General features: G+C 57.5%; 1 protein-coding gene across 6 annotated transcripts in view; it reads left to right on the top strand.

Annotated features, from left to right (window-relative positions):
* Positions 1-1,174: 1,174 nt before the first annotated feature.
* Positions 1,175-14,749, top strand: part of SEPTIN3 (septin 3) — a 29,390-nt gene continuing 15,815 nt past the window's right edge. For 2 of the 6 annotated variants that reach the window (XR_007135743.1, XM_047786111.1), the window contains exons 1-2: positions 7,878-8,044; positions 12,488-12,679. Coding sequence is in view for 4 of the 6 variants with exons in the window: in XM_047786111.1 (XP_047642067.1) it covers positions 8,035-8,044; positions 12,488-12,679 (202 nt within the window). In the remaining 2 variants the exon portion in view is untranslated. Of the gene's footprint in view, positions 1,407-3,391; positions 4,774-7,877; positions 8,045-12,487; positions 12,680-14,749 lie in introns of those variants that run through there. The other 4 variants (XR_007135742.1, XM_047786109.1, XM_047786107.1 and 1 more) reach the window with 4 other exon arrangements.

Genomic DNA, 14,749 nt, shown 5'->3' with positions numbered 1-14,749 from the left:
TTTTTTTCATTCACTCATTCTACAGAAACTTATGAGGCCAATTCTTCCCAGGTCCTGGGGCCCAGAGAAGAATACAATGCAGGCCCATCAGGACGGTGCTGTGTACTATAAGAGCCACAAATTAAAATTAAGTATAATACAAAATCCTTGGTCAAGGTAGCCACATCGTAAGGGCTCAGCAGCTGCCCGTGGCCGATGGCTCTTGCACTGGACAGCACAGATACGGAACCTTGCCATTATCGGAGAAAGTCCTATTGGCCGGCATAGCTCCAGAAGCTCAAACACTAAGGAGAGCAACACACAGGAAAACAGATCCGACCACACAGCACTGTGTGGGCTGTGATGTCCTCGTCCGTAAAAAGCAGATGACAAGGCAAAGGCTAAAGGCGATGCCGCGAAGATGCTTAGCCTAGTTCCTGGCTCAGGGGGAGTGACTGTGCTAGAGCTGCTGGAAGCATCTGTGCACGTACCCAACTTCCCGGGCAGACTGCACCCTCCTTCCCAGCCCTGACATAGTGCCCGGCACACAGTGGGCATTCTGCCAATGGGAGCTATTATTATCGCCATCCTTATTATCATTTTTTCTATGATGCAGGCAGAAGGGCGCACCCAGTCCAGCCCAAGGGCCAGGGCCTGCTGATAGCCCGCAATGCCAGAGCCAGGCTGGGAGGCCTCGTGGGTCTTCTCGGGCCCAGGGGAGGGTTATCTTTGCAGGCTCAGGACCTCCGTTCAGGGTCCAGCAGGTGCGAGCCCAGGCTCGGGATATAGTTGCCGAAGCAGAGAGCCCCTGCTTTAGCCTCCAGGAACTAACTCCAGCTTGCTCGAGGAAAGACCTCAGATGGGCAGGCAAGGGTCACAGAACTAAACCGGTATGTGGGGCAATGCGGAGAGAAAGCAGGAGTGAGGCTGGCTCTGGGACCACCACCAGAGCGTGGCCACATTTGGGAGTCTTCCTATTCCTCCTGCAGACTCTCTCCAGGGCTGAGTCTGCGGGAGCCTGGGCAGATCTGGGCAGGGGAGGCTGCAAGCCCCACCCTCCGCCCCCTCCGTGGCCTTGAGTCCCAGGCAGCTCAGCTGGGCCATAACCTGCCTCCCATGGCCTGTGGGATCCTAGAGGCTCAGAGCAGCCATTCACTGCCGCCCACTGCTGAGAAGCCAGCCCCGCCCTGCCCCAGAGCCCAGCCCAGCTGTGGCTGGAGTTGGTGGGACAGGTCCGGAGAGGGCTGGGCCCTTAGCCTGGGGACTGTGGCCTGGGGACTAAGTGAAAGCCCATGAGGGGACCAAAGGATGAGGCCCCTGAGCTGGTCACCACAGCCAAAACCTGGGCACGGAGGAGGTGAGGGGCCCACACCAGAGTCAGCTTCCCAGACCGAGGACCGCCAGACCCTCCTTGTTCTCTGATCAAGGTAGGTGGGTATTTGTGTGGGGGGACAACAGGACCGAGTGATTGATGGGGGGGGGGGTTGCTCACTGAGGGGAGGGGATCTGGTGATGTTAGAACGAGGAGATCTCAGAAATTCTGTCCTCTGGCTCTGTGTGTGTGTGTGTGTATGTGTGTGTGTGTGTATGTGTGTGTGTGTGTGTGTGTGTGTGTGTGTGCACGTGCACACTGAGGGTAGATGCTTGTGGTTAAGTGCAGGGTAAACATGGGTGTGCCCAGGGCCCTGTGGTTGTAAGGGCCCAGAGGCAGGGCTTCAGGGATGTGCCAACCAGGGAGGTGACGGAGGCCGCGACAGCCTTGGGTACGAATATGTCCCTGGAGAGAGATGAGGGGCTGGGACTGTGAGGGATGATGCGACAGCCTTGGTGCCCTGCCTTCCCTGTCCCTGCTCTAGACTTTAGGGACCTAGCTACAGATCATACCATCCCCATGAGCCCCTGCTGCCAGCCCTGGCCCGACCCCCTGCCAAGCTTCATGTCCCCGGCTGCTGTGTTGAAAGCCACAGAAACAACTTTGTTCCAGGGGGTGTCATATGGAGCCCAGAGTGGGCACCAGCTTTGGAGCCCCCCTTGGGGACTGGCTCACCCATGCAGACCACCAGCCAGGGTTCTTGCCCCCCAACTCCCTTTATCCAGGCAGTCCTGCCGCTGCTTCTCCTGCGCTATGAGGCTTTCTCTGGCCCCACCCCCAGCCCGCAGGGTCGACCTCGTCACTCTCCTTGCCTCCACTTCTGGCCCCCTGATCTGTCACACATCCCCGGAGTGACCACCTGCAGATCTGACCAGGTCATCTTCCAGGGCCCGAGCATCATTGCAGCCTGGCCTGGGCCCCGGCACACCTGCAGCCGTGTTCCCCTGCCCCAAATACAGCCTGGGAACCCTGCGGTGGATTTTCAGAAAGATGCCATACCTCATCTTTGGACCTTCTGTCTGTGTGAATTCTCCCGGCCCCAGCCCCAGCCCCCATCCTTTATTTTATTTTATTTTTTATGGCTGCACTGCAGCATATGAAAGTTACCGGGCCAGCGCTTGAATTTGAGCCGCAGCTAAGACCTATGCTGCACGTGTGGCAATGCAATCCTTTCACCCACCGCATCGGGCTGGGGGTCGAACCCATGCCTCTGCAGTGACCCGAGCTCTGCAGTCGGATTCTTAACCCCCTGTGCCACAGCAGGAACTCCCCAGCTTCTATCCTTTAACCCAAAGACTGAGCTAATGCTCCCCCCACATGGCTTCCCTCTGTAGTAGTAGCTCTGCCCTCTTCACTGCCTGGTACCCCTGGGGGTGACAGTTTCCCCCCAGGCAGGGACTGCTCCTTTCTGAGCACTCAGGTTACTGCTCCACTTCCCAAGCCTCACCTTGTGCAGGGGGGCCTCTTCAGCTCCAATTCCAGCTCCGACTGCGGCTCCAACAGCAGGCCAGCCCAGGGCTCTTTCCTGGTTCTGGGCAGGTGCCTCAGATGCAGACCCTGTTCCCAAGGCCTCCTACCTGGACGCCTGAACCGCGATTTTGACTGCTGTGGGTGGGAACCCAGAGTCCTCCTGCCCCTTGTGGAAGAGGCAGATAGGCTTCTGATAACCATGGCCCTCCACTTGGGGTCCCTGAACACGTCTGCGGACCTCCACGGAGTCGTCCACAGAGAGAGGGGCCACACTCAGGCCCAAAGGAAGGGAGAGGTAACCCCCTTGCCATGGGTCCTCTCATGCGGGGGCAGCCTGCCCACTGATGCCGCCCACTGTTCTTCCAGCCCAGCGTGTGAGGTGTGTGGGCATGCAGCAGGTGGGGGCTGTGGGGGGCTGTGGGAAGGGCCATGTGGACTCCACCGAGGATGTGACAGTCCCCCAAACAAGGCCCCTTCAGAGGCAGCTCTAGCTGCTAATCCAGGGGGAGAGGTGGCACCTCTAGGCTCGAGAACCTCACCCCTGCCTGACCCCTTTCCTCTGTTGATCAGGGGAAGCTGAAAGACTCGGATGGACCACGACCTCGAGATGCAGCCACGTGGAGCCCCAGGGCCTGGAACCTCCTTTTCCCGTGGCCATCTACTGGGGTGCCCTGCCCGCCCCTCAAAACTCCCTGGAGGGGTGTCACCTCTCATCCCTGTTCTCAGGAAGACCATCCATCTGGACGCTTGCCCCCAGAGCCACATCCCACAGGCTCCTGGTCGACTGGGACTAGGAGTGAGGGCCCGGAGCGTACCCCTGCAGGACACTGGCAAGAGTCTTGTGCCCAGAAAGCTCAGCTCCGTCTCCTTAACACTTCGCCAGCACAGCCACGCATGGCCCCTGGGCCCCCTACCTTCTCACTGGGAAGAGCTGTCCGCCTCGGGCACCCATGGAGGAGGAAGACTGCCCACTCCGGGCTCACCATCTGTGACCCGAGCGCCAGGGGGCAGGGTCCACTCCGAGGACCCAGGTAGCCCAGGTCTGGCCAAACCCAGCAAGATGCCCACGGTGGAGAAGCCCCTGGTGAGTTCATACTTGACTCTACCTTTCCAAGCTCGGTTAGCTCAGAGTCCACCAGGTCCTGCAGGGCCAGGCGCAGGGGGTCAGAGGCACCCTGTCCCAGCGACTGCCCATGTGCCCACCAGAGCTTCTCCAGGAAGAGGCAAGCCCCGGGCCAGGGGTATTCCAAGACCCCGGCTGCAGCTCCAAAGGGCCACCCCTACCACGGGGCCTGCCACGGCCATGGATCTGGCTACTCCGGACCCCACACGGCCAGGCACAGCCAGACATTTAGCCACAGCGGCCAATAGACCTGGTTTGGCTGTCAACTTGGCTACACCAAACACCTCCAGACTGGACATGGGCACGGAGTTCCCTGATCTGGATCCCAAACTGGGCACTGCCACGGACTTGGCTTCAGCAGGCACGACCAAGCCAGGCATGGTCATGGACTTGGTAACCTCAGACCCAGAAAAGGTGAGCAAAGCCATACCTACAGCAGGCACAGCCAAGCCAGACACAACCACAGGGGGTCCAGCCATGGACCTGGCAGTACCAGACTCAGTCAAGCTGGGCACAGCCAGGCCAGACAGAGCCATGGTGCTCGGCAGGGCCAATACAGCCAATCTGGACATAACTACCGATTCTCTTGCTATGCACACAACAAGCAGGCTGGGCAGAGCCATAGGTTCAGTTGTGCCAGTCACCCCAGACCCAGCCACCGGGGAGATCGCGCTGGACTGTGTCATTAACCTGACTACATCAGATATTGCTATCTACCCATCAATGCTAAGCAGAAGCCCAGATCCAGCCCTGGACCATGTGACAGCCGATGCTGCCACAGACCTGGCCACAGAGATCACCATGCTGGACCTGGCCAGAGAAAGCAGAGGTAAATGCCAGAGGTGGGCTGCGGATGTACTCGACCGCCGAGGGGGCAGGGAGGTGTATGCCTGGGGATGGACTATGCTTGGATAGATACGGAAAGGGAGGGGAGACTTTAAGGTCAGAATTGGGGAAAAGGGGAATGGGGTTGAGGGACAGAACACAGGGGATTCACCCTGAGCTGAGTCCCCACCTGCCAGTCAGAGGTCAAGTTGAGGGAAGCTGTCAGAAGGAAAGATTATGGGGGTAATCTGTGGGAGAGCAATTAAGCTAAATCCATGTCCTCTAGCATCTTCCAGGAGTGTTTCTTTGTTCCCTGAAAAGCTCAAATAATCAGGTGATCTATAGGTGAGTCCAGTTTTATTTTATTTTATTATTTTTTATTTTATTTATTTATTTTTTGTCTTCTTAGGGCTGCACCACAGCATACGGAAGTTCCCAGGCTAGGGGTCAAAGCAGAGCTGCAGCTGCTGGCCTACACCACAGCCATAGCAACACGGGATCTGAGCCACGTTTGCAACCTATGCCACAGCTCATGGCAAGGCCAGATCCTTAATCCACTGAGTGAGGACAGGGATCGAATCTGCATCCTCATGGATATAGTTGGGTTTGTTTCCACTGAGACACAATGGGAACTCCTGAGTCCAGTTGTATTTATTTTTATTTTTTGTCTTTTCAGGGCCACACCTGTGGCATATATATGAAGGTTCCCAGGCTAGGGGTCGAAGCAGAGCTGCAGCTGCTGGCCTACACCACAGCCACAGAAACACAGGATCCAAACTGCATCTGCAACCTACACCGCAGCTCAGGGCAACACGGGATCCTTAACCCACTGAGTGGGGCCAGGGGTTGAACCCTTGTCCTCATGGATGCTAGTCAGATTATTTCCACTGAGCCATGATGGGAACTTCTTTTTCTTTTCTTTCTTTTTTTTGAGTCCAGTTTTAAAAGCAAACCACCTACATAAAAATACAGACCAGCACTTCAATAAGTGGTGCCTCATCTAACAGTCGACACTGTTAGGCTCCTCTAGCTGACAGAAGTGGTCTTACCTGAAACACTCTAAATCACATCCGGCCTTTCAGGAACGTAGCTGTTGCTTAAAAGCTGCCTCACCTGGAATTCCTTCTTGGTCACCTGTCTCCAGCCCTTTAGGTGAGTTGGAGACTTGTATGTTGGCAGCCCTACACAGAACTGCACAGAGGCCAACATAAGGACGAGAGGTTCATTTCGTCTTAGAGAGGCTGTGACATGCCTAAGGTCACACAGCTGGTTGGTGGCAGGAAACTAATGGGAGCCCAGATGTGGGAATTCTACTTTGGGCAGTTGCATTCCTGACATTTCAGAGATTCTGGGTCTGGCGGATGCTCAGAAAGCATCCAGTCCAGTGGCTTAATTGGACATTGGGGTTGTCAGACCCCCTTCTCGTGGCACTCTGCACACTCAGTCCGGGGGGGGCTCGCCCAGGCTCTGGTCTTCGCTCCTCCCTCTGGGTCCTCAGCTCTCCATCTTCAGACCAGTCCTCTCTCCGGAAATGGAAATGCAGATGTGGAAGCCAGCAGCCTGCTGGACCCCTCAACCCAGACAACTCCAGGTCATGTCCCTTCCTGCCCCGACACCTGCCCGCCCTGATCTTGCTCCTGCAGCTGCAGGCACTGCCACTCTAGAAACCTGGTCCCCTCCTCTTTCTCTCTCCCTCATCCCATCCAGTCTAATTCCAACATCCTCAGTACTGGGCTGGCTGCCCCCTCCTCTCCATCTCTCTGCCCCTACGAGGCCACCCCCTCCTTCTTCACGCAGCTGCCAGAGGGACTCACATGGTTCATGGCAGCACTTTCTGCTGCACGGCTGTTGGTGACTCACGGTTATCTTTAGAGTCCAGCCCCTTAGCCTGGCTTCCAAGGCTTTGGACTTCTCCAGCCTCTTCGCGCTATATCCCTGTCTGGAATTTCCCTGCTCTGTTGTCCCCAGCACCATGCAGCTCTCGCCTCTGGGTCGCCTCACCTCTGCTCTGCTCCTCTCACAGAATGCCTTCCACTTGCCTTTCTGACTTGGCCCTCACCCCCTCCAAGACATCCTCCCAAATCCCTCTCTCCCCAGGGTGCCCACCCTGCGCATATATACCCCATCCCCTGAATTAAGACAGTCCAACTTTGCGGACTTCCCGTGGCGGCTCAGTGGTTAATGAACCTGACTTGGATCCATGAGGTTGCGGGTTCCATCCCTGGCCTCACTCAGTGGGTTAAGGATCTGGCATATGCTGTGAGTGTGGTGTAGGTCACAGATGCTGTTCAGATCCCACGTGGCTGTGGCTGTGGTGTAGGCCGTGTAGGCCGGCGGGCTACAGCTCCGATTAGACCCCTAGCCTGGGAACTTCCATATACCACGGGTGCGGCCCTAAAAAAAAAAAAGAAAAAAGACAGTTCAGCTTTCTGTCTTACTCCACCAGCCCAGAGCTCTTTGAGGACTTGAATTATGAGCCTCATTCCGGTCCCTGAAGGCCTGGCAGCATGCTGTCCGTTAGTGTTGATCACATACAAGAAAGACTTTTCTGATGGGTCCACTGAGGCTCAGGAAAGTTCCTGACCAGCTCAAGGTCATAGGGCTCTTCATCTTAGAACCAGGCCTGGCACTCGGGCCCCTGAATCAGGGGCAGACCCGCGCTGATCCAGCCCAGCATCCCCACCACCGTGTGACTCACGCACGCGCGCACCGCCTCCCGCGGCTGCCAGCGGTCCCCTGCGCACCACCCCGCCCCCGCCCCGCCCCCGCCCCAGCGGGACAGAGAGGGAGGGACCGGGACTGGGATGCGGGCACATTCCTAGGCCCGGCATCTCGAGCCTGCAGGCGCAGCGTCCCTGCGCGCCTCCCCGGCGACCTGCAGCCGGCGCTGGCTGCCTGCTCTCGCTTGCGGGCGGGCGGGGAGCCGGTGCGGGCGCCGACGCCGTGGGAGGGGGAGGGGCCCTCGGTGGGGCGGGCGCGCGGGTCACGTGGTGCGGGTGGCAGCGGCGGCGGCGGCGGCATCCGTGCGCGCGGGCAGGGGTAGCGCTGCGCGGAGCCAGCAGAGTCCAAGTCCCAGGCGGGCGCGGCGGCGCGGGGCGCAGGGGCGGCGCGGCCGGGCCGCGGGCTGGGCGGGTGGGCGGAGAGCGCGGAGGGGCGAGGCCCGGCTGCAGGGGCTGCTCGGCCCAGGAGGAGCCCGCGCCCCGCTCAGCCTTGCAGCCCCGCGCCCTGAGCATCTTCACGGAGGAACCGAGACAAAGGAGGATTCATGTCCAAAGGTAGGGCGGCCGGCTGGGCCACCGGCGCCCGCCGGGAGGAGGCTGCGGCCCCCTAAAGCCTGGCTGGAGATGCCACTAGGGGGAGGGTTGATGCACCGAGGAGCCCACGCGCGGTGACATATGCAGGGACACACGCACGCACGGTGGCACACACTCCGAGATATATGTGCCCCGAGAAATGCACACACGGAAATGCGGGGAGATACGGAGACCCGTGAACACACGGGCGGGCACCTAGATGCGCACAGAAAGCTCCACGCTGGAGCACACCAAGACTCGCACGCCACGCACAGGTACCAGGGCCACCTACCGCCAGATTAGAGACCTGTGCGCTGACACATAGACCCCTTCCCCCACACACAGGCGCCCGCTGCGACTGGCACCAGCTGGTGGTCTCCAAGGGAACTCGTTGGCCTCCGGAGGACTGGGATGGAGGCAGGGGGTATCCCAGGGCCCTTTGCTCCTGTGAGTGGGAAAGTACTGAGATAGCTTTTGTGATTCCTTCCTTTTCTGAGAGCCGGGGCAGAAGCTCAGGTGGACTGGAATTGCTTATGCGGGTGGGGGCGGGGTCTTGAAGGCTGCCAGGGGCGGGGGGCTGGGGAAGAGCTCCAGCTCCGGAAAGAAGAACCTCCCCACCCCCTGAACACCCACTAAGCCAGGGAGGCAGGTGCTATTCTGGAAAGGTCCCCTCCCCACTGCTGCCACCTTCCCAACAGAGGGGTGGGGTCCCTGGGCCAGACAAAGACAAAGCCTTTCTTTTGCCTGTAAAAGCACTGGGGTTCTTGCTTGGCATCAGGATGGGGAGGTGCTGTTTCTGTGGGGACTCAGCCAGAGCTGAATCAAATGGACAAATGTCTCTCCCTGGAGCACTGAAGGGGCAGGTGGCTCCTGGCAGGGGGTGCTGCAGACAGATCCCCTCCTCTCCGGGAGCCCTGGGAGAGCAGGGAGCTTAGGAGGAACCCCAAGAACTATCTAGGCAGCTTGGCCTATCTGATCTATATCCTGAGCTCTTCCCCACCCTGGGGAGCCCCCCTCCAGTCCCTATTATAGGGGAAGGAGAAGGTGTCAAAACAGAGTCTGCCCCCTTGACTGTGGCTCACCCACAAGCTATTTGCCGTTTGGAGGTCAGCTGCCTTGACAAGGGAGCAGCATCAGATGAGAAAGGTGATGGCTCTGAAGTAGCATCTGCCTTCAGGGAGGCTCGTATTCATTCATTCATTCATTCATTCATTCGTTGCCGAGTACAACGAAGGTACATTGGGGCACAGAAATCGTTAAGACATGGCTCCTGCCCTGAAGAAGGATGGGAACTGGCCTGTGTTCAGTGACAGGTAATTTGTGTTTTTGTATAAGCTTCATAGTAGCTCAGCAAAGTAGGCACTGGCTCTGTTTTCCTGAGGAGAACACTGTGGCTCCCAGAGGTCACCCCGCCAGGAGTCAAGTGTGGTCCAGCTGCCCACCCGGAGCTGGCACGGCGGGACTGGGGAGCTGTAGGGGCAGAGGATGGAGCCTCAGAATTCAACTCCTGAACAGCATTTGTCCTGTGCCCTGGAGGTCTCTCTTGTCCTTGTCAGGCACCCTCACCAAACAGGGGCCCCTTGGGGGCCAGGGCCTTGTCTGGGGTCCAAAAGCATCCTTGGCCTTTAGTCTAGGGTTTGGCTGGGGTAGGCTCCCATCTGACAGCATGTGGAATGGCCTGGATGGGATGGAGGGAATGAATGAATGAATGGATGCGATGCGTCCTAAGGTGCTTAAGGGCCCAGGTAGCACAGAGGAGAGGCGTCTACATCAGATGGGAAAGCAGAGGCTTTCCTGAGGGGTAGCACTCGGCTGAATGGTGAAAGAGGAGGACGAGTAAGCCAGGGGCTGGAGCGGGCCAAGGCTCTTCCGGCAAAGGCTGTGACACAGTGACCCACCACAAGTTTGCAGTACAGCTGGCCGATGGGTGGTGGCGGTTAGCATGTGACTTGCGTGTCCTCGCCATGAGATTGGGAGGGGCAGCTGGTCAGCAGGAGCTCTGTGCAGTGTGCACATAGGTGCCAGTAGGTGCTTGCTGGACGCGAACAGGCCCTAGAAGTTGCCTGGGAGTTTGGTAGGCCAGCCCCTTCCTGCATCCAAGCTCTGTCTTTGGGGCATGGTCTTGGAGGATGCTGCGGTTGACAGGCCAGGCTGAGCAGGCCACTTTCTAAATGTGTTCACAAAAACGCTCATAACTAAATGCAAGACTCACTTTCCAGGTCTGCAAAATGATGTCAGCCCCCGTTTTCCCGGCCCCTTACACACACACACACACACACACACACACACACACACACACACACGCATGCACACGCACACCCCTACCCTGCAGTACAGGTTGTGGACACCAAACAGGCTGGTTGTGGGGCATGAATAGGGCCGCCGTGGGAGCAGCTGGGCCGGGAAAGTGGGGCACTGGCCCCCAGCGCAGGTGTGCTGAGTTGGGCCCAGGAGCCACGTGCAGGGCGGAGGCGCAGGCCAGGCTGCTGAGAGTCAGCTGCTGCAAGGCTGAGCCAATCTTGCTGCCTTCTGGAGCCACCCAGCTGGCAACAGCTTCCCGGGAAGCAGGAGGGAAGGACGCCAGCCCCAGGGAGGTCCGGAGAGTTTGTGAGATTTGGCCGTGCCCGGGAGTGACAAGAGAAGAGCAGTTTCCAGTTGAGAGAGTCTGGCCAGGACCCGCGAAGGAGCAGGTGGTGGGGGCCCAGGAACAGACTCCTGGCTGGGTTCGAGGGTGGGGGGAGGTCCTCCTGTCCCCCTCCCGCTTTTTCATCTGCTGCTCCACCCTTCCTCCCTGGATGCCTGGGACCCTGCGGGGCGGTAACCATGAACCATAGGATTCTAGAATGGCGAGGCTGGAAGGGGGCCTCCAGAGAGCGTGGGGTCCTGACACTCTGCTGTGTAATTAGCCTTTAACAAGTGCTTTCGCACGCCCTGCTTCATGCCCCCTCCTGACATGCCGTGAACTTGAAAGGGCGCCGGGAGCCTCACCTCCGGACCAGTGAGGCGCTGTGTGGGTGCTTCTAGGCCTCACATTTCGTGTGCAGGGCTCCCCGCAGCCTTAGTCAGGGCCCTGACCAGTTTACAGAGGAGGAAGCAGACTTGGGGGTGGGGGTGGGGCAGTGGTTCCCCCAAGCCCGCCCAGCTGGCACATAGCAGAGCCAGGCTCCTTACCATGCACACTTGTGCGGGGAGGGCATGGAGTTGCCCTGTCCTGAAACCCAGCCTGGCGGACAGTGGGCTGGTGAGGAAACGCATGGATTTCTCTCGTATGTGCAGACTCGTCGTGATCTGCCCGACACAGAGGGACGTTGCGCTCTCTCCACGGGGGTAGGGCTGTGATCTTAGCCTCCCTTTTCTTCTGCTACCCACCATGGCAAGAACACACTATGTCATGTCATCTAAGCCGGCCCGTGAGTCCGCCTGCTCCGGTCTCAGCTCCAGTGGCCAAAGGGGAGACTGATGGAGTTCCCACTGTGGTGCAATGGGATTGGTGGTGGCGGCGGCTCTGCAGTGCCAGCCTGGCACAGTGGGTGAAAGGATCCCCGGCTGCCACAGCCGCGGTGCAGGTCACACCCATGCCCTGGATCTGGTTCCCAGCCCCGGGATCTCCATATGCTGCGGGGTGGCCAAAAAGGAAAGAAGGGGAGACTTATTACTCTTCAGATTGAAAGCTAAGGCTCAGAGGGTGTCTGGGGCTCCTCAGGGCACATCACCCCTACTTTGCAGCAGTGCTCATGGGAGAGACGGTGTCCTGAGGCTGGGAGGACAGGGTGAGGTGTACTCTGCAGAGACGGGGTAGCCCCCCGTGCTTCTAAAAGACAAAGCAACAGTCAGTCAGTGGATATCAGGTCCAGAATCCTAGAAGGTCTTTGCCCTTTATCTGAGGGAGGCAGGACTCAGGTTGGAATAACCACTGTCATCTCTTAGATCAGCGGCTCTCAGCTGAGGCTGTGACCCACCCCCTCTGCCCCCCGGAGACATTTGGCACTAGCTGAAGATATTCTTGGTCATTGAACTGGGGGGCTACTACTAGCATCTAGTAGAGGCCAAGGGTGTCACGAAACATTCCACAGAGCACAGGACAGCCCCCTCCAACAATCATACAGCCGAAAACGTCCTCAGACCCAAGGTGGAGAAACCCCCAGGTTAGGGACCCGGCTGTGGCGCGTTGGAGCAGCACAGTCCATCTGGAGAGTCTGGGTACTGGTCCAGACGGTGCCCCTGACTTGCCCTGTGTTCCTAGGCGGGCCCTTTCTCCTCTAGGCCTCAGTCCCCTCATCTGTGAGATGAGAGATGGGTACTGGGTGCCCTCTGAGGTCCCTTCCAGGCCCCAAGTTTGTATGATGTTGGGTCCAGAAGGGAATCGTGTGGCTTTGTGTGCCCTCTGCTTTCCTGCAGCCCACCCTTCCCTGCTTGGCTTTGCAGGGCTCCCGGAGGCCAGGACGGACACAGCCATGTCAGAGCTGGTGCCGGAGCCCAGGCCGAAGCCGGCCGTGCCCATGAAGCCCGTGAGCATCAACTCCAGCCTGCTGGGCTACATTGGCATCGACACCATCATCGAGCAGATGCGCAAGAAGACCATGAAGACCGGCTTCGACTTCAACATCATGGTCGTCGGTAGGGTGGCCGCGGGGTCCCCGAGGTCCTGGTGGCCGTCCTGCTCCTTCCTCTAGGACGGCCTCAGCCCGGCTTCTCTAGAATGAGCGCTTCCTCGGAGGAATGCGCTCCCTGGGCTGATCACACAGGCCTGACCCCTTTCTCCGCCCAAGGCTGGCCGGGACCGGGCGGGGCTGTGGGTGGATGTGGTGGCTGCTCTCAGTGTGTGGCCTGGGGCATCATTAGAGCTGGGGGCAGGACCAGAGGAAGGGAGGTCTTCTTTCGGCTCTTCGGTAGTCCTTTTAAGTTGAGAGAGAATTTCCGGACGTTGGACACGCAGGTAGGGTCGCTGGGTCACAGGATATAAGAGCGAGGAGGGACCTTTGCTGACCTCGTGAGATCACCCTCTCGGTGGCTGACACTGGGCTCAGGGGTCATCCTTCTTTCCTCCTCCTTTATCCCTCCATCCTCAAGTCCTGCTGATTTACCCGTAAATCTCTCTCGAGTCGGTCCCTGTCTCTCTACCTCCACCACTACGTCCCTAGGCCAGAGGGGTTCTCTGACCTGGATCACTGCGGCCACTCGATGCAGAGCTGCTCAGAGATAAGGAGCTAGGCCAGAATGGAAATCATCTAGAAAGTCTTGCTCTAAAAAACATCAGCTAACGAAACTGTGCTGTCTGACCTGAGTTGGTTTACTTTCTGGTGGGAACTTCTTCTTCTTTTTTTTTTTTTTTTGCCTTTTCTAGGGTCGCTCCCGCAGCATATGGAGATTCCCAGGTTAGGGGTAGAATCGGAGCTATAGTCACCGGCCTACACCAGAGCCACAACAACGCAGGATCCGAGCCGCATCTGCAACCTACACCACAGCTCACGGCAACGCCGGATCCTTAACCCACTGAGCAAGGCCATGGATCAAACCCGCAACCTCATGGTTCCTAGTCGCGTTCACTAACCACTGAGCCACAATGGGAATTCCTGGTAGGAACTTCTTATCTCAAGACCCAGTGGCATATGGTTCATGGACCCTGGCATCTGAGCCACAGGCCACACTTTGAGTGGCCCTGACCCTCCTGGTTCTCTGTCTCCTTTGTCCTTCAATCCAGGGTCCACCCGTCACTGAACAATTTTTCCAAACTGCATAACTCAAGTCCCCCATTCGACTTAAAATCTTTCAATAAGTTTAAGGATTTAAATTCCTAGTCCAGCCTGATGTAGCCTCGCCACTCACCTCTCACCACTTCCCGTGTAACATTCTACTCCTCACTTATAAGGAACAGTTCTAGACTTGTGGTTTCCAAGGGGGAGGTGGAGGGAGTGGGATGCACGGGGAGTTTGGGGTTAGGAGATGCAACCTATTCCATTTGGAATGGATAAGCAATGAGGTCTTGCTGTGCAGTGCAGGGAACTCTAGCCAATCACTTGTCATAGAACATGATGGAAGGTAACATGAGAAGAAGAATGTATACGTGTGTATGTTTGGGTCACTTTGCTGAACAGCAGAAATTGACAGAACATTGGAAATTGACAATAATAAAAAAAAAAATTTTTTTAAAGAAAAAATGGGAGTTCCCATTGTGGCTCAGCGGAAACGAATCTGACTGGCATCCATGAGGACGCAGGTTTGATCCCTGGCCTTGCTCAGTGAGTTAAGGATCTGGCACTGCCATGAGCTATGGTGTAGGTCACAGATGCAGCTCAGATCCCATGTTGCTGTGGCTGTGGCGTAGGCTGGCAGCTGCAGCTCTGATTCAACCCCTAGCCTGGGAACCTCCATATGCTGTGGGTATGGCCTTAAAAAGACAAAAAAAAAAAAAAAAAAAGAAGAAGAAAGAAAAAATGAAGTTGGGAGGGGAAAAAAAAATAAGGCAGAGTTCTCCTGGACTTGCCATGTTCTTTCCTGCCTCTTAGCCTTCGCTTATGTTGTTCCCTCCCTCTAGAACTCCCTTCCAGCTTCTTATGGGTCATTTGAAGTCATTCTTAGATTTAAGCTTAGTAGCTCCTTCTTCCTAGAAGTTCTTGGTCCCAGAGAGACTGGTTTAAATTCCCTGTGGTACACTGTTGTAATACCTTGTGGGTACCACTTTCACAG

This window comes from Phacochoerus africanus, chromosome 7 (assembly GCF_016906955.1).
Source record: "Phacochoerus africanus isolate WHEZ1 chromosome 7, ROS_Pafr_v1, whole genome shotgun sequence".
Taxonomy (NCBI): domain Eukaryota; kingdom Metazoa; phylum Chordata; class Mammalia; order Artiodactyla; family Suidae; genus Phacochoerus; species Phacochoerus africanus.
The sequence above is the reverse complement of the archived record's forward strand: the minus strand, read 5'-3'. Positions and strand labels throughout refer to the sequence as shown.